This window comes from Neomonachus schauinslandi, chromosome 3, assembly GCF_002201575.2.
Source record: "Neomonachus schauinslandi chromosome 3, ASM220157v2, whole genome shotgun sequence".
In the NCBI taxonomy this organism is placed as follows: Eukaryota; Metazoa; Chordata; class Mammalia; order Carnivora; family Phocidae; genus Neomonachus; species Neomonachus schauinslandi.
Window position 1 is genome coordinate 92,977,888 of NC_058405.1, and position 22,162 is coordinate 93,000,049.

The 22,162-nt window shown below is 52.6% G+C and overlaps 1 protein-coding gene across 1 annotated transcript; it reads right to left on the bottom strand.

The window, feature by feature from the left end:
- Window positions 1-449: 449 nt before the first annotated feature.
- On the bottom strand, window positions 450-21,922 carry MARCO (macrophage receptor with collagenous structure). Its single transcript, XM_021695881.1, has 17 exons — window positions 21,527-21,922; window positions 20,455-20,676; window positions 19,218-19,253; window positions 17,189-17,197; window positions 16,958-16,993; window positions 16,635-16,679; window positions 16,275-16,382; window positions 12,725-12,823; window positions 12,592-12,627; window positions 12,020-12,118; window positions 11,865-11,927; window positions 4,755-4,799; window positions 3,662-3,760; window positions 3,083-3,118; window positions 2,335-2,516; window positions 1,283-1,289; window positions 450-642 (listed from the first exon to the last, which is right to left on the bottom strand). The coding sequence occupies exons 1-17, from the start codon at window positions 21,816-21,818 to the stop codon at window positions 512-514; spliced, it is 1,545 nt and encodes a 514-aa protein (XP_021551556.1). The 5' UTR covers window positions 21,819-21,922; the 3' UTR covers window positions 450-511.
- Window positions 21,923-22,162: the final 240 nt, after the last annotated feature.

The following is a 22,162-nucleotide window of genomic DNA, read 5'->3' on the forward strand; positions in this document are numbered from 1 at the left end:
GTGAATAAAACAGACAACAGTCCTCTCATTTATGGAGCTCACATCCTAAGAAAACTAATTTTCATGCTTAAAGGCACAGTTCCTGTTTTTCATGCAACATGGTGTCAACTGTGTGCCCACCTCCCCATTTGCTGGCGAACAGCTCCAGTGAGGGATCTTAAGGGAAAGGGACGGGCATGCCTCGTTTTGACTACAGGCACTCTTCACTTTCCACATCGCATTTAGGTCCCCCTCGAGCGCACCCTCCCCCTGGCTATAAGTTGAGACTTCACTGTCCCCCTGTGAGAACTCAGGGAAATGTGTCCCTTGAGTGGGCTCATCGATAAGGGATGGGAGGTATGAACTAGTGATTTCAGCCACAGCAGAAGACATTACCAGGTCGTGCTTTGAGCTTTATTAGTGGCCCCAGCCCAGAGTGACCCCTCAGAGAGTGTTGGCCCTCCCCCAGAGAAGTTGAGTGTCCATGTCTGCAGACACTTTGGGCACAGCACGGTGGAGGGGCTGTGGGAGGTCATCTGCATTCCACGCCAGCATCCTCATTGTGGTTGCAGTTGTGAGAGCCCCAGTTGCTTTTTTGGCAACTCCAGAGGCTCGTCTCTGTCCCTCGACAGGCAACGTCATCCAGCCAGATTTCCCCACTGCCTGGATATAGGGAAAGCAGGGAGATAGAGGAGAGCCGGATTAGGGCCAAACTTGCATTTGGGGTAGGCTACCAATTTCCCTCGCAGCCCCTCGGGCTCTCCTGCCATGACTCTGCCTCCCTCCTGCTTTCTGCCCTTTAACAAAAGTCTCATCCAAAGATTAGGTGAGATAGATTAAGATAAAGATATATAATCTATTATTAATTATTAATACTTAATCTGTGCTCTGTTTGAAATTTCCTCCTGGGGGCCTCCCAGTGTTTGTCTCTTTCCTGCTTAGTCCCTCCTGTCGTACCCACTTTCCTCAAATGCCCTTTGAACCAGGCCGTTCTCTGGCTCAAAAGCATTCACACATTCTTCCAAATCCCCTCCTTTGGATATAATTGATTTCAGATCAACAGCACGGAGGAAAACAGCAGGATGACTGACAGTCCTGACTTACGATGGTTTGATTTATGATTTTCCAACTTAATGATGGTGCAATCATACTTGGGATTTTGAACTGTGGTCTTTTCCCAGGCTAGGGATATGTGGGACGACGCTCTCTTGTGATGCTGGGTAGCAGAAGCTCCTAGTCAGTCAGGTGATCATGAGAGCAAACAACCAATATACGATACGCGTACAACCGTTCGTACCCAGACCACCATGCTGTTTGTCACTTTCAGTACAGTATTCAATCAATGACATGGGCTGGTCGACACTTTATTATAAGTAGGCTTTATGTTAGATGATTTTTTCTAACTGTGGGCCAGTGTAGGTGTTCTGAGCACCCTTAAGGCAGACGAGGCTAAGCTGTGATGTTTGGTAGGTGACATGTATTAGATGCATTTTTGACACAATGTTTTCAAATTACTATGGGCTTATTGAGATGTAACCCCATCATAAACTCAGGAAGATCTGTATTTGGTTACAGTAATTTACACTTTTACACAGTTTACAGTGTAGCGATCTGCATTAAGTGTAATCTATATGAGGAAAACACATACTTTAAAGGAGTTTTATAATCCATATGGAACTCAGGTTAAAAAGCAAGTAGGCACCGTAGGGTGGAGGAAAGGCAGAGAGTGTTTGAGGGTGGGGGCAGGAGAAGGCGGCCTAGTGTCCCTGCCAGGTCAACTCTTGTGGCCAAAGAAATGGTCTCAGCCTGGGGACTTAACTACTTTATTGAAAGTTTGAACCTTTTGCTGAAAGAGATAGGCCGAGTCTCTAGTACCCTGGGATATCTTTCCAAAACTTATTTTAGGAAGTCCCTGCTCTGATTTGTTTTCTTTTCCCTTTGTACCTTCTCCTTGAGGATGGTCACAGCATGGCCATTCCTGGCTTCTAGTTTCCAGATAGCTGAGATGAGCACTTGTGTTTGCCTACCCTGCAACTTTTCTGTCCTGCCATGACCAGCACCTCGCTGTCGTTCAGAGAGCCACGGCTCACCAACACCCTTGGCCATGGAGCAATCTGGCTTCCCGGGCTGCACAGACAGTGACCAAGCCAGGTCAGCCAGAGCCCCAGCCAAGCCTTTGCTGTCCAGGTCCTCTTTGTCCTGGGGTGGCCAGCCTGGAAGGCACTGAGCAGCAGCACTTTTCAGTTGCTTAAGCCAATCCTTTTCTTTAACCCAAACTCACTGGGTCACTTGCAACCAAAGGGAAAACTTCCAGGAAAGAGGCTCCCGGCCGAGGACCCACTCACCAGGTGTTACATTGGTAAGGGCTATTCCCCTGGAGTAGCCCAGCATGCGGCAGAAGACAGTGGCATCTGAATTGTCCCAGTCATCATCACAGATGGTCCCCCAGATACCGTTATGGTAAACTTCAGCCCGGCCTCGGTTCCTAGTGCCGATAATCCTGACCATCTGCACCGGATAACTGAGTCCGGGTTCACCTGGGTGAAAGACATACGTGGGAGAGGTGAAGAGAGCAGCCTCGGGCTTTGTGTGGATGCAGGCTCTGCCTTTTCACTGTTGGAAGTTCTGTTATTCAGGGGCAGGGGGAATCCTCTTGCTCGGCCATCACCAGAGCCGGGAACATCCCGCATGTGACACCAACACAACCGGCGAGCAGCCTCCATCCGCCTGCGGCCGGTCCTGCCTCTCCAGCCGGCTGCGTCTTGCCTTGTCTTGTGGCGAGAAGGAAAGGAAGCGTTGAGGGGGAATGGCAGGAGGGAAAGAAGGGAGGGAGGGAGACAGGGAAGGAGGGGAGGGAGGGAGGGAAGAAGAGAGAAAGTGAAGGAAGTGGGGGAGGGGAGCTAAACAGTTGTGTTGTGGTTCTATGTCGTCCTGGGGAGGCTTAGTCAAAGGATGAGTCTGCTAGCTTTTCCCAAAATGAGGAATCTCTCCGAGAACCAGGGTCTCCCCTCTACCACACCTACGGTTTTCAAGTACAGAGTTCTCTCGAAGGCACCAATTAAAGAGAACAGAACTAATAATAATTAATAATTACCTTTTTGACCCTTTTCTCCCCGTATTCCCTGTGCTCCAGAAGATCCTGCCAAAAAACAAAACAAAAAAACAACAACAACAACAACAGAACACACACAACATAAAGGAAACCAAGCCAGGACCCCTTCACCCTTCTTTGCTAGCAGCGGGGACGAGGGTGGGGGTGGGGAGGGCAGATTCTCTCCTCCAGCTTTGCCAGTGACCTGGCATCCTGGGGACTAGATGTACCACGAGCACCACTGGTTGAGCACGATGAAATAGGCTTGCCCTACAGCAGGAAGGATTTAAGTTAGCTTCGTGAGGAGCACTGAACAGGCAAGAGCCAGACAGTGGGACGCGTCTCCTTTGTGGAAAGCTCTGGCGGCCAGGGCGTGGCCGGGTATCGTGCAAGCACACGTTCGCGTGTCTGCGCCTCTGGGTGCCCAGGCTGTGCCTCACTCACTTCCGTGTGCTCAGGGCTGAGGGCAAGCCCAGCACGGAGCTTGTCCAGGGAGCCAACAAACCTCTACACCTCTGGTTCCGAAAACTCCCCAACCCCTTACGACGGGGCCTCTCCTCAGAAGCCACAAATCACAGACGGAGGCCTTACCTTTGGCTCCCTGCTCTCCCTTTTGGCCCTTCAGTCCTGGTGGACCCTGGGGGCCTAGCAGGCCCTGGTTTCCCGTTTCCCCCTTCATGCCCGCAGGACCTGGAGAGGAGAGAGACCGCTTCCCTCAGATGGTCCGCTCTGCTTTCCAAGGGAGACCAAGGACCCTGGGCTTTAATGACTGGGTTGTCTTGGCAAGCACGTTCCCCGCCCCCATGAATGGGCTGTTTGGATGTTCAGCCTGCGATTTTGGCCCGCCTGGGGGAGGTGGTGAGGGCGGGGGGGGGCCAGGTATTGCGGTGATCTCCCCACTGACTCCCACATGAGTGCTACACAGGTCAAAACGGCTGATTCCAGAGGTTGTCGGTCCTCCTCAGACCACCTAATCGTGTGGAAGTTCTGGCCATTCGGGGAGAACTTGCTAGAATGTTTCTAGGCCTCCGAGATCTCCTTTAGTAAGTTCAAATAGGAACCACATATCCAACTCAGGAGGAAGAAAGACAGTTCAAGAAATGTGTCTGAGAAGTTTCGCGTTGGCGCGCATCAGGGCGGGGCTGTGGAGAAGACTAGAATTGCTCTGTGGGAAGCGCTGCGCTCAGGGATGGACCACAGGCAGGGGCTTGGAAAACTGAGGTGATCGTAACAGGCCAGGGGCCAGCAGCAGGAGGAGGACGGGAGAAGCTTCAGGGGACCGACGAAGACGGAGATGGACCAACACAGACATGGGGAAGCAGATAGAGGCCTTGCAGCCTGGGGCCTGGAGAGGAAGACTGCCCAGCTCCACGGAGGCTGCACGGCCTGAAGCCACCAGCTGACCACCAGCTCTCCAGCCCCTTCTTCCCCCTTCCCCACCCTCAGCTCAGCCCCTCTCTCCCCTGCCTCAGGGCCCTGAGTTCTGTCCCTCTCCAGGTTTTCCAGGGGAAGAATCTGAGGCTTGAGGGACAGAGGACAGGAGTCCTAGCCGCAAACAGGCTTGGGCCCCGGCCGCTTTGGGGGAAGGTGACAGCAGCACGTTCAAAGTCAACAAGACCTGCCCTCCAAGCACGAGGCTTTCCAGACATCATTCTGAGAAATTTAAATGAAGCCAGCCCTTTACCTGGAACTCCGGATTCTCCTTTTGTTCCTTTCTGTCCTTGAAGTCCTAAGATCGAAATACAAAAGGTGGGGGGGGATAATAAAACTTAGATATTAGACACTTTTAATCTTAGACAACCTCTACCTTTTGTCTGATTAATGCAGACGGAAAGATACATTGGTTCTCCACGATTGTTTAAAGCCTCCTTAGCAGAGCATAAAAGGAGACAGCCCGCAGATAAATGGGGACACGTGTTGGGGTGAAGTAGAAAGGTAGTGGATGAAAGTCAGAGTTAGACAGACAGACGGACTCTGGATTTACTGGCTGGCCTTCTTTGTCCGATGGTAGCCTGACTCGGTGTATAAATCCAATCCCATTCCTTCCTGCCTGCATTTTATTGGAAAAGAAGTGAGAGATATTTTGAAAATAAAGTCATCTTTATTTCTAGAAGGCTGTGGAGGGGACTCCTTGGCCGCCAGTGGTGTTGGGGGCCCTCACCCACAGCAGCTGCTCCATAGCATTTGTTGGTTCATTTCATCCTGGCCCTAATGTGGCTAAGGATTCGTGTGGTTAGGTCAGAAGCCCCAGGAGCTCAGAGCTGCTACTGCAGACCTTGGCACCAGAAAAGCAGGACACACTGGAAGGATCTGAGAGGGCAACTAGTTCAGCCCCTCATGTGAGGGATGGGACAGAACTGAGGCTCAGCGAGCCTCTTCCAAGAGCTGAGGGAGGGCGCCTGGGTGGCTCAGTTGGTTAAGCGACTGCCTTCGGCTCAGGTCATGATCCTGGAGTCCCGGGATCGAGTCCCGCGTCGGGCTCCCTGCTCAGCAGGGAGTCTGCTTCTCCCTCTGACCCTCCCCCCCCTTTTTTTTTTTAAGATTTTATTTATTTATTTAAGAGAGAGAATGAGATAGAGCGAGCATGAGAGGGAAGAGGGTCAGAGGGAGAAGCAGACTCCCTGCTGAGCAGGGAGCCCGATGCGGGACTCGATCCCAGGACTCCGGGATCATGACCTGAGCCGAAGGCAGTCGCTTAACCAACTGAGCCACCCAGGTGCCCCGACCCTCCCTCTTCTCATGCTCTCTCTCTCTATCTCATTCTCTCTCTCAAATAAATAAATAAAATCTTAAAAAAAATAAAAGAGCTGAGGGAAACTCAGACGTCAGACCCTGGCAGGCAAGCCCCGGCCGGCCCACCGCAGGACATTTGCACCTGCTCCGGTCCCTCTTTTTAGAATGCCTCACCCTTTCCATCCCCTGGAGAACTCAGATCAAGCCTGTAAAACCTGCTAAGATGTCAGATGTCACCTGACCGCGAAGCCTTCTCTGGCCTTGCCCGTGGATGGCGTACTTCCCCCTGAGGCAGCAAAGTGGCCAGAGTTAGCCGGCCCTGGGCTGGCATCTGCCTCTGTGACCTTGAGCAAGGTGCTGCCCTCTGGGGGCCTCACTTTCCTGCTCTGAGTCTCCTGGCTGCCTCAGGGGTGGTTGTGAGACTGAAATGAAGTCGCCTGTGTCATGGGCTGAGCCTCGTGTCTGGCCCGTGCTCAGTAAGTGCTGCCACAGGGACCCCACGGACCCTGTTGGCGTGTGTCTGTCTCCCCTCTGGGGGGAGCACCTCAGACCCTGGCCCAGATGAGCTCCAGGCTCGCTGCCCAACAAGCCCCCTAATTGTTCCCCCGGGACCTGAGGTGACCCAGCTAAGGCAGCACAAATTTCCTCTGCTCATCAGCATCTGAATTGCATGTGTCAAGATCAGAGAGGAGAAGCCACACTCAGAAATCTGCCTTTGGCTGTTAGTAAATAGAAAAACAGTCCATACCTTGACCCTTGGCCCTCTGTGGCCTAGAGACTGCCATATTGCAGAAACCTCTACCTTGAGAGTCTTTCCCTGGAAGCAAGGTGCAGGGGCCCCAGGCCCCGTGACCTCCCTTTATTGTCCCCTCCCAAAAAAGTGCCCATCTCCAGCTGTCCCCAAAGCACCAAATGACAAGCACACCTTGTACAGACAGGAATCATAGGGACTCCCCTATTCCTAGGTCCATGGTCCCCATGGCCTGACCCCCACCCCCACCTCATTTTCACAGCCTCCTTCCCAGGTCCTCCCCTCCCGGGGACTCAGCATCTGCTGAGCCAGGCCCGCTGCTAGGAGCTTTATACACACCCTCATTCCACCTTTCAGCTGCCCTGCAAGGTAGTGCCATTTTCCTTTATACAGAAGAGGAGGAAGTCCACAGTCACAGATGCTAGGTGATTTATCCAAGGTCACACAGGGAGGGAGTGGTGAAGTTGGGTTGTAACCCACGTTTGGTCTCCCACTGGGTGCTGCTGCTCCTTGGGCCCATTAGCACGGCAGCTCACACCTTCCTGGAGTTTCCACTCAGGCTGTCCACCTGGTTCCAAAGACACTCCCAGCCTACCCTGGGCCATCCCTTTCCCCTAAATGAGTAGTCGAACTAGGGGTGCATCAGAATTGCCTGTACCGGGCTTGGGAAACAAACTGGCTTTTCAGGCTCCACCCCAGAGATGCTGAGTCAGTGGATCTGAGATGCTGCATTTCTAACAGGTTCCCAGGTTGTGGTGATGCTGCTGGTCCGAGGACCACATTTTGAGTAACACTGCCCTAAACAAACCTCACTGATGCATTAACGACCACTTTCCAGCTCACCTTTGAGCAGCCTTCCTGTCTCTGAGGCAAACAAATGCTGGTTTCTCCTTTAAACCACAGCTAACTGAGTTTTTCTGGGTATCACACACATATCAAGCTGAGGGGACCCAAAATATTTATTTGCAAGGTGTTTATTTAGAGAAATGATTTTCTCCCAAAAAAATCGTTTCATTAGAAAGCAAACATCTCCTTATTGTTTAGTGTTCAGCTGGTGTTTTGCCTAAAATCTTAGAATGTTCCTGCTCTGAGGGGAAATTGCCGGTTTCAAACCCAGAGTGTTGTCAAGCTAGCAGGGACCTGGATATTATTCTAGACTATTCCTCACATTCCACAGAGGAGGAAACTCAGGCCTGGGTCAAGTTGGGGAGCAGATCTTCCAGCTCTGATTTAATGTAGAAATTTCCGGTACATTAGGAAACTCCTTAAGTAGCATCTTGACATACAGGCTAAGTGCAGCCTGACAGAGTGAGGATGAGTTTAATAACTGACAGACTGAGTTATGTATCAGAAGTAAGATGGCGGGTTGGGGACCAAAACTGGGATGCGTGTAGACTTTTGCAGATACCCCTGAGAGATTTAGAGGAAAATGAGGACAGGTTTTATAAGCGACAAGTTAGAAATGTGAGTTGGTAAAATTTAATAAATTCTGGGACTAACTCAGTACTTCAATATGGGGACTGGAATGAACTGAGAAATTATATTCACAATATAGGGCTTAATTGCTATTACGAATTACTCTTTGTTGCTTACCTTCACAATAAAATATCTTCCAATACAGATGAGAAAATGGATTTCAGGTTATTTGCATTTTGGCTTTGTCTCAAGAGGAAAATCAAAGCCCAACAAACTTTGAAATGGCTAAGGGATTTAGAGCTAAAATTAATTTTTGTGGGGTTTTTTTTTTGTACTTTGCAATCTTTTCCCCCAAATCAGATAATTTTGAAATCCTTTGAAAGATCAAAGGTTAGAAAAAACTAAGTTTTGGGGGGTGGTAAAATGCTGCTTCGTGAATGGTAAAGGAAATGACCTTCGGAGAAAGTTCTGCTGAGTGATAATGCCCTACGTGATATGTTGCGGTTCGTCTTCCCGACAGACCGAAAAAATTTCCTCTTCACCATCTTCAATCTGAGATGGCTGCTTTCTCTCAAGAGGTGTCAACATGGGGAAACATTCCACCCGAATGGGTTGGGGTATGGTAAATGACCGTTTACAACAGGAGGATTTGGTGACTGAGCCAGGATTTACCCATCTACTATGGAATGGGAGGTGCAGGCGATTCGGACTTCTCTAGAGTCCTACACTCTATGTTGTTTTATGCAACACAATCTGGAAAAGCACAACTTTGGGATCTGACTTTGGGATTGAGATTCAGAGTATATTAACTGTGAGACCCCGAGGAGATTGTTCACCCTCGGGGAGTGCTTGCTCCCTCGGCTGTAAGGTAGGGGGTGATGAAACTCAGGGGCTCAGGCAGATGAGCTAAGATCATAGGAGTAAATCCCAAGCATAGTGCCTGGCCCAAAGGCATTGTTAATCATAAACAGACGTCTTTTTTTTTTAATAATTAATGCACGATAATGGGATCTGGCTGTTAACCTAGGTCAAGCCAAGGCACTATAATTTCTCTGTTTTCATCCAGGGAGGCTAGATATTCTTGTGAAAGATTAACGATTTTATTTACAAAATAGGAAACTTGGCTTGAAAAACTGGCTTGATATAATCAAAACTGGACAAACACCATACTACCTCTAGTTGGGGGAATACCAATGTCCTGACATGGAAAAGTGTGTGTTATCTTCCATGATCACCACCCATCCTTCCTTTTCCCACTTGAGAAATCTAACCTCTCCAAGAGTTCCTTAACCTCTGCCTTTGGGATGATATATAGACCGGCCTATGTGCGGCCAGATTATGGACCTGTGGGACTTCCCTCTTGAGATGGGACCATTAGCTACTAGATGGAGACGAGCATTTGGATTTGTGTGGGAAACCTATGCAATTTTACGTAAGTTGTAATCATCACATGCTCCAAATTGAAAATGTAATCCCCATGTTTACTTGGGTAGGCGGAATTAAGGACTAATGCTTAGAATTTGCCTGGTTGGCATTTACCACTCGGCCTGATTGATGGAGATGCCCAAAAAGGTGCTCAACAAATGTACGGGAACTTGATAATGGGGTTAAAACGATCCCCAGGCTGTGGGCCAAAGTTCTCTGTGCTATAAGGGAGGTGGGCCATAACAGGGCCTGAACACATCAGGTTTCCTTCTCGGAATGGAAGAACCTGCTGTAGCCTCAGCTCTAATCCTTCCTGACCTGGGATGGAGAGAGAAGGTGTCGCTCATCAGAATGCCTGATGGGGTAGGGGGTACTTTCAGGCTGCCTGGGGAGGAAGACAGCATGACAGAGTGTAATGGACAAGGCCCCAGGCTTTGGGTCGGCCATGCTAGGATTCCAGTTCTGGCTGTGCCTCCTCCTGGCTCCTCAAGTGTGGGCAAGTCACTGTGAAATAGCGCTAACGAGAGTGCTTATCCCACCGGCTTGTCATGGAAATGCTCATTATCAGGAGCTGCTCTTCTTCTGCAAGCCCTCCCAGGATATGGAGTGCAGGGCAAAATCTCCTACTTTCAGACAGTGGGAGACACAGGCTGGGGGCCTGGGGAGTGGGCACAGTGTCCCTTGTGGGTAAAATCATGTTTTACCCCTGATACCCTTGCTTAGTTAAGAACCATTAGTCTGGCAATTGGGGGGGGCGGTGGAGGTTGGGGAGAGAGACTCATTATTTATAACTGAGGGATGAAAGCTGTCATCACTATGAAGCCAAGCAGAAAACTCAGGGGTAGGGCAGCCTCAGGCCCTAAAGTCAGACCCCCTAAGCTCTGGGACCAAAGAAGGTGAAAATATTTAAGATCAGGAGGAGGCAGCCAACAAGGCAGGGACATCTGACCACAACACCCAGAACGTGACACCTTGCTGGGTGCCTTCAGGTGGTATCTACGTGACATCAGGTAGCAGATCCCCAGCCCACGCTGACACACAGTCCGTGAAAAAGAAATCAGCTCCGAGGCTGGATGGGCCAGAAGGACAACGGGTATTAGAGCGGCCTGTGCCAAAGCTCTCAATTATCTTCAGGAAAACCCCAGTGGTTGAAGGCCCAGAGTCCAGGGCCAGCCAGGAGGTGGCCCCCACCCACCCCTCTGGCCAGAGCTCCTGACCCTCTCTCACATCCCAACCCCAGATGCCGGGAACAGCAGCCTACAGAGCTCTCCCTCATTCCTCCATGACTTCGCCTGCTCTATTCCTTCTCTCTAGATTTCCTTTCCCCTCCTCCCCATGGCCAGGCTCCACTCATTCCACAAGACTCAGCTCAAGCTCTTACATCGCTCCTACACTGCTCTGCCTTTTGCCACCCCTACCAGACAGGGGACACGGTGAAACTGAAGCATTTAGCTGAGTTAAGTCACATTTGTTTAAAGAATCAATCCATCAATCAGTCAACTGCTTGATCGATGAGCCCTGAGAGGACCTGCCCCTGGTGGGAGTCTGCACACAGCTCCGCGTGAGGCCATCAGGCTGTCTAACACAGCATGACCTTTTGCTCTGGCAGGCGAGGGGCTGTGCCAGACTGTCCACGCCATCCTAGGCAGCTGCATAGCCCGCTCTCTCGACCTTGCCCTGTTACAACACCTCCAGGCTGCACTTGGCTTTCTAAAGGGCATTCGGCACTTCTCCATGCAAAAGCCCAAGACAGAATGTTCCTGGCAACGGTCTGTCTACCTGTCTCCTGCACCGACCTGTAGGTGTGAGGGTAGGAAGCAAGTATTCGGCATCATGGTGCCCCAGCACCCAACACAGTGGCCCAGACTTTCTAAATCATTGCCCAGATTTACTTAGTGACTAGACAAAATTGGTGTAGAGGTTTATAAAGTAGACCACATTGGTTTATAACCTAGACTAAGTTGGCACAATGGTTTATAATGTAGACCAAGTTAACATGAAGGTTTATACAGTAGTCACTGTGAGTTTGGTTACTGTGGGTCACTCCTCCCAGCCTGAGCCCCTTTGGAAGAATGTACAAGAGAGGGTTTCTTGACCCCCCCCCCGCCCAGATCCAGAGCCCTGACCCTTGGGGTCCCATTGCAGGTTAACTGGAGAGAATGCACATGGCTGGAAGGCAGGCCAGGAGACGATGTGGGTCAGCTGCCCTTCCCTTCTCTTTAATGGTGGAGGTTTGGTCATGGCATAGGGGCCTTTCCAGGACCCTGGGCCGAGAGAGGACAGCCCTAGGGCTTTGAGTTCAAAGGGCCCTGGCAAAAGAAAGTGTCTTCCTTAATCCAGGGGTTTCCTGGGCCAGAGCACAGGAGACCCTCTGCCTCCTTCTGGTGGGAGCACTGGGAAGCAGTCCTCCTCCCTGTCCATTCCTGGCACCCAGCATCCCACCCGCCCCCTACCCACACCCTCTGTTACCTGGGTCCCCCTTGCTTCCTTTCACGCCGTTGGCTCCGGGACTCCCGGGTCTCCCTGCTGGTCCTATACAACAGATGCCCAGATGGTATGAGGGCTGGGCTCTGTGGGTCTTCAGACATCACTTCCCGCGCCCACCGCAGCACCGAGGACCTCACCTGCTAGTCCCGGGGAGCCAGTGCTGCCGGGCTCCCCCTTGGCCCCTGTGGATCCCGCCGCGCCCGGAGAGCCGGGAAGACCCTTTGCTCCGGGTTGTCCTGCAAGTGACAGCTGCAAGGTTGGCTTCGGTCGCCAGAGAGCCTGGCTGCCCCCCGCCCCAGCACACCTCTCTTCTCAGCAGTGACACGTGTACCTCCTACCACCTTATGTGTTCCCTGGGCAGCTTTGATCATCTCCCTCTAGAAGCCGCGAACGAGCCCAGTCAGCAGGAGAAAGGTTACAGCCTGAGCAATTTGTTCATCTCAGCCATGGCTCTGCAGTGTCTGGGGCTTAGGGACCCACCAGGCACCCTGGGGTGTGAACGTGTGCTCCACACCCCTGGAGGGCAGAGTGCGGCGAAGCTCTAAGACGGAATGCCAATCAAGCCCCTTCCTCTCGGGCATGGCTGGGTTTTAAGAGACCCCATGGTCTCTGGGGTAACACTACAGTGAAATAAAAGCCATGCCCTGGACTTGACTTTGTCCAGGGACAGTGGCAGCTCAAATGATACCTGGATTCCCAGAGTTCTTACCTTGATCTCCTTTCATTCCAGGAGATCCAGCCACACCTGAAATGAAGAAGGACTTTTAGGGATTTTGTTCCCTTATAGCTCAGTCTGCCAGGGGGGAGAGGGAATACTTACAGGCCAATGGACAGCCTCTTACCTGGGGGGCCTGGCTTCCCTGAGTCACCTTTACTGCCCTGGGCTCCGGGGGGCCCCATGACCCCTGTGTCTCCTTTCATGCCCATGTCCCCTTTGCTTCCTGAAAAATCAAGGAGTCGTGGTCAGGCATAAGAGAAGGGCAAACCCAGCTGCCAGATCCCACTGACACTTGTCTCACCCAAATTCCAAACTCAAACTCCTTGAGCTCCTCCGACCTGGAGCCCAGAAGTGGAAGATCCAATAGTTGCCCTCAAGGAGCACACCACCTTGCCCCAGAGACAAGATGTGAACTTGTGAAAAATGGTCAAGGTCATCTGGCTTGGCTGATGGGCAGGCCCGGGAAGCCAGGCTCTCAGGACCCTGGTCAGCACGCTGGTCCCCTTGGGAGGGACCACAGCCCTGGCTAAGCTTAGCCAGGGCTGCCTGGCTCATTTTCGTGTCTGCGTTTGGGGAATTATTTTTCAAGCCTCCCAAACCGAAATCTGAATATTCCAGAAAGTTGATCCCAGATGCTGAGAATAGAGACTCAAAGGTACGGGTGGGGAGAGGAACATTGCCGCAGCTCCGATTCCTGCCAGTGCTTCAGCCACAGCCTCTCCGGGTGCCCGAGGTTTCAAATTTTCCACTTGTCATCTGCATTCGAGGCTCGTCCCAGCCTGTCCTCACCTCGGTCCTTCACTGCTCCCTCCTCCTTTCTGCCACGGCTTGGTGCATATCAATCGAGGGAGGCTCCTGAGAGCAGGGGGCTGGCAACCCCTTCCCAACCCATGGGTTTGGTTTCGGACCCAGCTGCACGCCTCTGCCAGCCCTGCCAGTCGAAGCCCCACCCCGAGCAGCCCCCTCTGCCCTGGGACAGGCTTAGCGTGATGGAATTTGGTTAAAAGGCTCCATTCCATTATTTTCTTGATAGAGAAGGGGAGGACTCAGAGGGATACCAGCCTTCTCTCCAGTGAATCAAGAAAGGAGACAGAAGGGTCTGAAGCAGAGGGAAAGAATCACGGGTCATGCAGAGCTTTCTGGGTCTAAGCTGGGGTGATGTTAGGGGCAAGGCTTAGGAAGTAGATTCTTCCTGGTTTAGATACTTGAAGGATGATTATTCCTTGATGGGAAACAAAATAACCAGAGAGAACTTGGTTACAGTTGAGATCTCTTAAAGCCTCAGGGGCAAGCCCCAACGAAGGCAGTTCTTGGTCATTGAGTGTGTCGGTTTTGGCAGAAGGGACAAATGGCATTTGTTAGAAGGGACTAGGAATTACTTCCCTGGAGGAATTGGTTGGTGGGCCCGATTGTTCCGGGCCGACCGGAACCATCACGTTACAGGAATTGCTTGGCTGTAGGAGGATTCTGGAGCGTGGTCTGGGCCGGAATCTGTGTGTGGCTATGTGTGGCCATAACTGCCATGTCTCCATCAAAGGGGACAGCCCTGGGAAGCTGGGCGTTCTGGGTGAAACGACCAGGGTCTGGCACCCACCCACGGAGGAACCCCAGCTGCGCCTCATGTCCGAACCTTCCCATCACCTCTACAGGTGAAGTGAGGCAAACAGACGTGTCCCCTGGATCTGTACCAGGGGAATTACCCGTCCGCTGGGACAAAGAGCACCAAACCTCGGTACCACCAGAGCAGAGTGAAAGAGATCTTGTGATCTTGGGAGAGGACATTTGGGAAGAGGAGGGGTGGCCACAGTGTTTCCAGGCCCGAGTCCGCCTCTGAGTGTGCGCGCCATGCCCTGGCGCAAAGTCACCGTGCGTTTGTGGCGGTGGGTGAGTGTGGGATGGGAAACAGGAGGGCACAGACTCCGCGGGCAGAGTGCCGGCTGTCATCCGCCCCTTCCCCGGGGCTGGCAGGGCCACCTTGAGAAAGTCTAGGGCCCCCTTTCCTGTTGCAAAGAGAACTGTGGAGGGCCGCCTTTGGAAGCACCCTCAGAGGTCAACTGTCTAACCATCTGCTTGGTGCAAAGGTTTCGCTCAGTCCCGCCAAGAATTCTGCAGCCCCTCCCCTGGCCCGCCCCCGCGGCAGCCGCCCCTGAGCCCTGCGCATGCCTGCCCGGTTCATCCCTGGGCAGCCTTAAGTCTTAATGCCTTCCTCCTCCCTTACCTCGGCACAATTGGCTCTCATGAAACCCTTGATCATCGCTCCTCCTTCTATTGCTGGGCACCCAGAGTGAGTCTGTTTTCTCTTCCACAAGTGGCTTTCTAATGTTTGAGCAAGGCTGACACATCCTTGTAAGTGCCCTCTTCCTGAAGACAAGCACCCTAGTCTCTTACAATGTAAATATTCCCATTTGCAGGTACAGCGCCACACACCTTATGTCTTATATTCCTGTTGTAACTGATCCCTATTAGAGGTTGCTCTTATTATCCCCCTTTTATAGGTGAGTAAATTAGGGTCGGAGAGGTCGAGTCATTTGCCTCAGGTAGCACAGCTAGTGAGCCGTATTAGGACCCAGATGTGTCTGATCTTAGAACTGAAGTCCTTCCCTTTCTACCTGAAAGGATCGCTAGTACTGCTAATTCTAATGGTTATCATTAGTTTAGTGTTGACCCATGTGGCAGATAGTTTGAAAACATGATCTCTAGCCCTTGTAACTGTCCTACAAGGTATGCATAATTTAATTATTATTATTTTCATTGCCATTCTTTTCTGAAATGAAGAAACTAAATCTCAACTGGTTAAAAATGTGCCTAGAGATGCAAGTGAATGAACAGGTGCAGAGCTCGGATGGCAAATAAGCCCACTAGCTGGGGCGCCTGGGTGGCGCATGTGGTTGAGCGTCCAACTCTTGGTTTCAGCTCAGGTCCGGATCTCAGGTTGTGGGATCCAGCATCTGGCTCCGTGCTCAGCGGGGAGTCTGTTTGAGTCTCTCTCACTCCTTCCCTCCCCCACCCACGTGCATGCATGCTCTCTCTCTCTCTAAAATAAATAAATCTTCAAACAAAACAAAACAAGCCCACTAGCTGCACAGCCCTCACTCTCCCTACTACGCCCCAGAACCCCCCAAGGGGGCCTCAAGAGGCCAAGGACAAGGGGCATGAAGGTGCTCAGTCATGGCCAGAGCCCCCGGGGCTGTGCTTCTCAGAGCGTCTAGACTGTCAGCATCAAATCATCCAGGCCTTTGAAACACAGACTCTTGGACTTTGAACAAGTGCCCCAAATAGTTGTGAGGTAGCACCTGCTTCTGGGATGAACCCCTTTTCCCTCCCTGCCAGCCAGTCTCCCCTCCTCCCCTGCGCCCACCTCAGGTCCCACCGCTGTCCCTCGCCTTCTTCCTCTCCTCCAAGCTCCTAGCATGGCCTGTGTCCCCACTTGTCACAGGTCGTGCCTGGCATGAGATTTTGTCCCCCCCCCCAACACACACTGCTCTCAGCTTTCACGTTCCTGGTTTCTACTCACCTGGACAGAAAAGACCTTGTGTGTGTTCCCGGGAGGCTGGTAGGCAGAGCCCAGCTTTGTCCACTTTGTCCTCCGTGGGACAGAACAGACACACTTCCACAGGGACAGGACCCAGCCCGCAGGCCCCCCACAAGCACTGACACCCCCATAGGGCCCTTACCTGGGAGACCCAGGTCTCCTTTGTTGCCCTTAGCTCCAGGTTCCCCTTTCGGGCCAACGAGACCCCCATCGCCTTTGCTCCCCTTCTCTCCCTGCTGTCCTGGGGTGCCTGGGTAGAGAATGGCCAACGAGGTGGGCTCCTGCCATCCTTGAGAAAGGGGCCTCCAGAGGAAGTCTGGGGAAGGTGAGGTCATCTAGGGGTGTCTCGATGAGGCACAGTAAGACTCCAGGGCAGAGGACTGGGGGAGGGCACCAACCCTCTGGGGCTGCGGCTGGGGCTGTGGGGAGGGGGTAGCGGGGCGACTGGCTCAGCACCTCGGCCAAGGCACCGCTGAGCCCAAGCAGAGGAGACACACGTTACCAGGGGCTCCCTGTTTGCCTGGAGCACCGTTGGGTCCTTGGAGGCCTGCAAGGAAGGAAAGAACTAGTCTCAGCTCCTCAGTCAGCTGATGTTCTAGAGCCCCACAGAAGGACAGGATGCCCAGCATGAAGGGAGGGGCCTCTCTCTGTGTCCCCCCCCCACACACACACTAACAGTGACAACATTTCACTCTGCAGAACAAGAAGAAGAGAGAGAGAGAGAGAAAGGAAAGAAAAGGCGAATCCCTTAGGCATAGGGTATAAAATTGCTGAGGCCCCTGCTTCCGGACCCTCTCCCTGTGCACACACCCGGCCCCTGCCCACCTGCGTCTCCCTTGATTCCAGGCAGTCCTTGGAGTCCTGGGGGGCATGGAAAGGAAAAGGGATTCAGAATGAAGCCTGCACAACGAGGGCAAAAACAATTACGGGGCTGGTAGACAGGGGCCAGTGTTCATGGCTCCACGGCACACCTCGGTCCCCTCGGCCCCCTTTCTCAGCCGGTGGCCTTGGCAGACCTGGGATGCGATGCCCGGCCTGCCCTGGGTCCCCTTTGACCTGGAAGACCTAAAGCTGAGGAACAGAGACACCCAGCAGCCAACCCACAAGGTGGGGTGACAAGGCTGCTTATCACACTGTTATTTATTCAACACACTGCCACTGAGCCCCAAGAATGAGCCAGACCATGTGGAAGGACGGAAAGAAAGAGAAGGCAGAGCTCCTTCCTCCGAGAAGCTCATGGCGTAACAGGTGAACCGCAGTGATGCAGGTGACGTGTTCTGAGGGAGGTGCGTCAGACGGACCCGGGTTCAAGGAGCAGCACCACCCCTTCCCCTGGGTGACCTGGTGCAAGTTACTTCTTCCTTTTGAGCTTCAGTTTCCTCATCAGTAAAACGGACTTAATATACCAGCTCCACAGGACAGTCCTGGTGGCCAGCTCTGGACACGTGGCACCTATTTTTGCTGTCACTCACATATAGTTCTGTCCCTTCCCATGGGCTGCTTTGCAGACTCAAGACTCCCAACACGCCAGGAGGGCAGGCCAGGGCTCCTCGTCCTGTCCTAGTCCATTCGGGCTGCTGTAACAGAACACTGCAGAGCAGGTGGCTTATAAACAACAGAAATGCATTTCTCACAGTTCTGGAGGCTGGATGTCCAAGATTCGACTGCTAGTGTGGTCAGGTTTTTCTGAACTTCTTGCCGTGTCCTCACGCGGTGGAAGGGGGGTGAGGGAGCTCATTGGAGTTTCTTTTATAAGGGCACTAATCCCATTCAAGAGGGCCCTGCTCTCATGGCCAAATCACCTCCCAAAGACCCCACCTCCTAATACAATCCCCTTGGGGGTTAGATTTTCAACGCAGGAATCTGAAGAGGTGTAAGCCCTGACTCCTTAGAGTCAGCATCTCCTTAGAGGGGAGGAGTCAACATCCATCCGGCTGGGGCTGCCCAAGCATTAGCTCTTTTAATCTTCCCGACAAAATAACAAAGCAAATACATATTCTGAGCCGGGCACCGGACTACACATTTTTACATTCATCGTTTTATCCCCACACCAATCCCAGGAGGTCCTATCCTTATCCCCATCTCACAGGGGAGGACACTGAGCTCAGAAGTGTTAAGTGACTTGCTCAAAGCCACCTGGCTCCAGAGAGAGCCAGGGTCTGTCCCCAGGAGTGCTGGGGATGCAAACAGATTCTCGTGTCACCATGCAAGGCTGCCTCGAAACTCTTGCTGACCAGCAGCGTGGTCTGGGCCAAACTTAAAAAATTATGAGGCCAAAGGGTTCTGTCCCAAGAACGCCATGTAGAATGATTTTCAAGGTGGCATTCCAACGGCTCCGGTGATAAAATGGAGTAGGGGTGGGGTGAAGTGTGTATACATGTGTGCACATGTGTGCAGCTAACGCTGCGTGTGTTCAGGTAGAAAGAGAAAGCAACGAAGGCACATGTGTTTTCCTCAGAAAGCACTTGCTATTGGACATTTTTTTGCACGTTGCTTCACTTGCATCTTGTAGCAACCCCGGGAGGTGAGTAAAATGATCTCTGTTAGTTTTTACACAGCTGAGTGGCTGAGGTTCCAGAAAAGTGACGTCACTGGCCCAAAGTCACACAGCCAGGAAGCGGCAGAGCTAGGATTAGAACTCAGGTCCCAGAGGCTGCCCCTCCTGTTATGTGCTCTAGGAGACGTAAGCCATGCACCCCTGGAAATGATCGTAGTCAGATGGGGGGACAAGCTCGGTGTTGGGTTAACAGGCATCTGGAAACAGTGCTTACGGGAGACAGAGGGGGATCCTGCACTTGCAGCTGGGGTACCAGGGGAGAGGGCACCTGAGGGCGATGCACTTGGGCTGGCCGTGGAAGGCGGCTTAGATTTGGCGGGGTGGGGTGGATGGGGAAGCCATTTCCCACTTCAGGCGAGGTCAGGGAAGAGAGAGCCGACCCAACGGAGGACCAGTGAGTTTGTGGGGAGCTGTGGGGGCCCATGGAAGGTAAGCTGGGGTCGGGGCCCAGAAAGGCATCAGCCCAGGAACCTGTGGGGAAAGGCCTTGGCGAGCAGGAGGCATGGGCCAGAGGGGAAATGAACGTACCTGGAGCGCCTCGTTCCCCTTTGACCCGGAACAGCTCTGCAAGGGGAGGAGAGAGGGTTGTAGGCTGGGCTGTGAGGGCATGCACCCAGGGCACCCAGCTCTAAGTCAGGAGCCTCTGCCCTCCAGGCTGAGGAGCAAGGGCTTCAGGCAGATGGGGGATTTGGACAACAGGAGCCAAACACCTGGGTATTTTCCAGGAATGAGCTTTTAGAAAAAGCCAGATGTTTTGTTGCAGCTAATGGTCTGCACCGGGGAGCTGTAGATCCCTGGGAGCTGCAGAAGTGGGGAAAGAAGGTTGAGACCCCCGGAGTCTACCCTATATTGTCAGAAGACTTGGGAGCCAAACCTGTTCAGGAAGAGCCTCAGGTTAATGGCAGGGCCCCTCGTACTGATCACAACCAGCTCCACCATATCTTAAGGAAGGGAGTGATGGTCCTTGTGTCTGAGCATCTGAACATCTGAGCCTAGACTCTGCCCATCTGCCACAGCTGTCTCCTGTCTCCGCATCCTGGCTCAGCCTTCATTTGTGCTCACTGGGAAGACCGCAGCCTCTGGAGGATTCTCCCACCTGGATCCTGTGCTCATTCAGCAAATGCTCCCATGGGCACAAAACGGCGGTCATGGGATCACCCCTTAAGCCCCAGCTCTCCCCAGACACAGGGCTGGAGCGCCATGCAATAGTGAGGACACACCTAGCAGCTGCTTTTGCCCAAATCAGCTCTCCTGTTCCGGCACAGCCTAAGAGAGTGGTGGGTGTAGTGGTTGGACCACCTCCCGTGGCCCAGTCTCAGGCCCCGAGAAAACCGAGGGGAGGGGGACCCCTGGCATCTCCACTTTGGGCTCCATTTTCTTCTGCCCTGGGCCCTATCTTCCAAGCCGTCACACTTCCCCAGCAAGCCCACTGCTCTGTCCCTCCGGGGTCCCCACGTGGCCCAGACCTCTTGGTGCCGGCCGTTACTCTCTCTCCAGCCATGGGCCAGTATTAGTTGGCTACATGGGAGTGGTCCTGGGACTTGCTCCAAGCTCTGTTTTACCCATCCTCCCAAACATTATAGAGCCATCTCATGCTTACTCCATATGGCTCTCACCCATTTCCTTGGGCCCCAAGGTTCTGGAATGTTCTCCTCACTATGGAAGAGGGTTCGGATTCCAGTCCAAGGATCCCCTTTCCCATGAACCAGCAGCCCTTCCTTTCTATCCCCTGAGGAGTCCTGGTGCAGAGGGGAGGGGGCCAAACCTGGGCTCCGAGTGAAGTTGTCCACCTTCCGTAGCAGATGCTCCTGCCTGGTGCGGACCTGGGTGATCTGGGCCTGCAGGACCTGCAGCCCCAATGTGCCCCAAGGGAGGTGTGGGATGGGCATTGACTGGAGCAAAGAGAAGGACAGGCCATCCTCGGCAGCCAGTGTTCCATTGGTGAAGTGAGTCTCCAGGGCCCAGAGCCGTTCCTGCAGATTCAGAACTGGACACCCCACCCCCACCCCACAGCCTTCTTTTAGGGACTTCATTAAAATCCCAGGCATTTGAGCACATCCCTGACGTTCTTGTGTCATATGCGCATAACTTCTGTGGGTCCTGTATACTGAACACACATTTCATGTGCCATGAGGACCTAGTGTGAGCACAGAGCTCTTTCTATATCCTGTACATGGGCACTTCACACTTAAGCATGACATTACATGTTCACAGACTATTCCCGCATGGCCTAGGGATGCACTCACAGCATCATGATCAAACTTCGCCTTCCTGCATGCTCTGGGCATGAACATATGATGACCAATATGTTGGTCTGATGTAATCACATGTGGCCTGAATATACGTGTGACATATGTTCATGACAGCTGGGCACACGATGTTCTTGGGTGAGTTCAGTGTCTGCAGATGGAATTGCTTCATGACCTTGACATTTGGACCAGGAACACTTTGTAAGTAAAATCATGTTAACATGAACTCTCTGATCAATAAAGGCCCTTCCCGCTCAGACACTGGGGAGACTTGATGGAAGACGCACACAGCAGACCCATGTGAAATTATTGCATTGTTCACTGCTCTCATGCACACAGGCTCGAATGTGCTTTCTCTCTCTATCTCTCTCTCGATCTGTCTCTATGTCTCTGTCTGTCTGTCACACACACACACACACATTCCCCTGTCCACTTCCCCCCCACCGAGCCCCATCAATGTGGCTACCTGGCTACCCAGGGACTAAGAACCCCTTCTCAGCAGGTGGGCAGCAGTGACCCCAGGGCTTTCCACTCAACCTGAACCCTGTGTCACCCCAGGAGGCACCAGACGGGACCAGACCTCTTTACCTTTCACCACCAGCAACCCAGCACCTGCGGTGAGCAGAATCAGGTAGATGGCCACCATGACCATGAAGCAGTTCACCCCCTTTCTCTTCTTGGGGTTTGGATCTGAAACACAACCTCGGTGTGAGGTGGCTGCTGCAGGAGGCAGAGCCCAGGGGGCCCCAACCTGTGTTGGAACCCCCACTCTGTGTGAGCAGACGGCTCCCCCGGGAAGGCCGAGGGTAAAGACACAAAGTCCCGCGACCCCCAAATCCTCCCCCTGACCCCCCTTTCCCCACAAGCCAAGAAGTGCCATTGTCGGTCACTTATTGGTGTGGCTGGGCAAACTCCCGGGCCCCACATCATCGGGTGACAGAGTGCAGTCCTTAAACCAGGTGCAGCCCGAAGCCCCAGCGCAGTGCCTGGTGATAGAGGGCTCTCAAGAGATGTTTATCAAGTGAATTAATGAATCAACGTACTTAAGCTTCGAAATTTTGGGAGGAGCATGATTGTTGCCACTTTATCAACTCTGAGTGAGGTTTGGAGAAGTTGAAATACCTATTAGGTGATGAGACGCAGATCTGGAACTCAGACTTGGGCTTTTGTTTTCTGTTTTCTTTAGATTATTTAATTACACAAATAAAACATGCTTAATATAAT

Coding starts and splice junctions, on each gene's coding strand:
- MARCO (XM_021695881.1), bottom strand. CDS start 21,818: ATGGCACTTCTTGGCTTGTGGGGAAAGGGGGGTCAGGGGGAGGATTTG. Junction 3,761..4,754: donor AGGAGAATCCGGAGTTCCAG/GTAAAGGGCTGG, acceptor TCTCCTCTCCAG/GTCCTGCGGGCATGAAGGGG. Junction 3,119..3,661: donor GGGAGAGCAGGGAGCCAAAG/GTAAGGCCTCCG, acceptor GTTTTTTGGCAG/GATCTTCTGGAGCACAGGGA.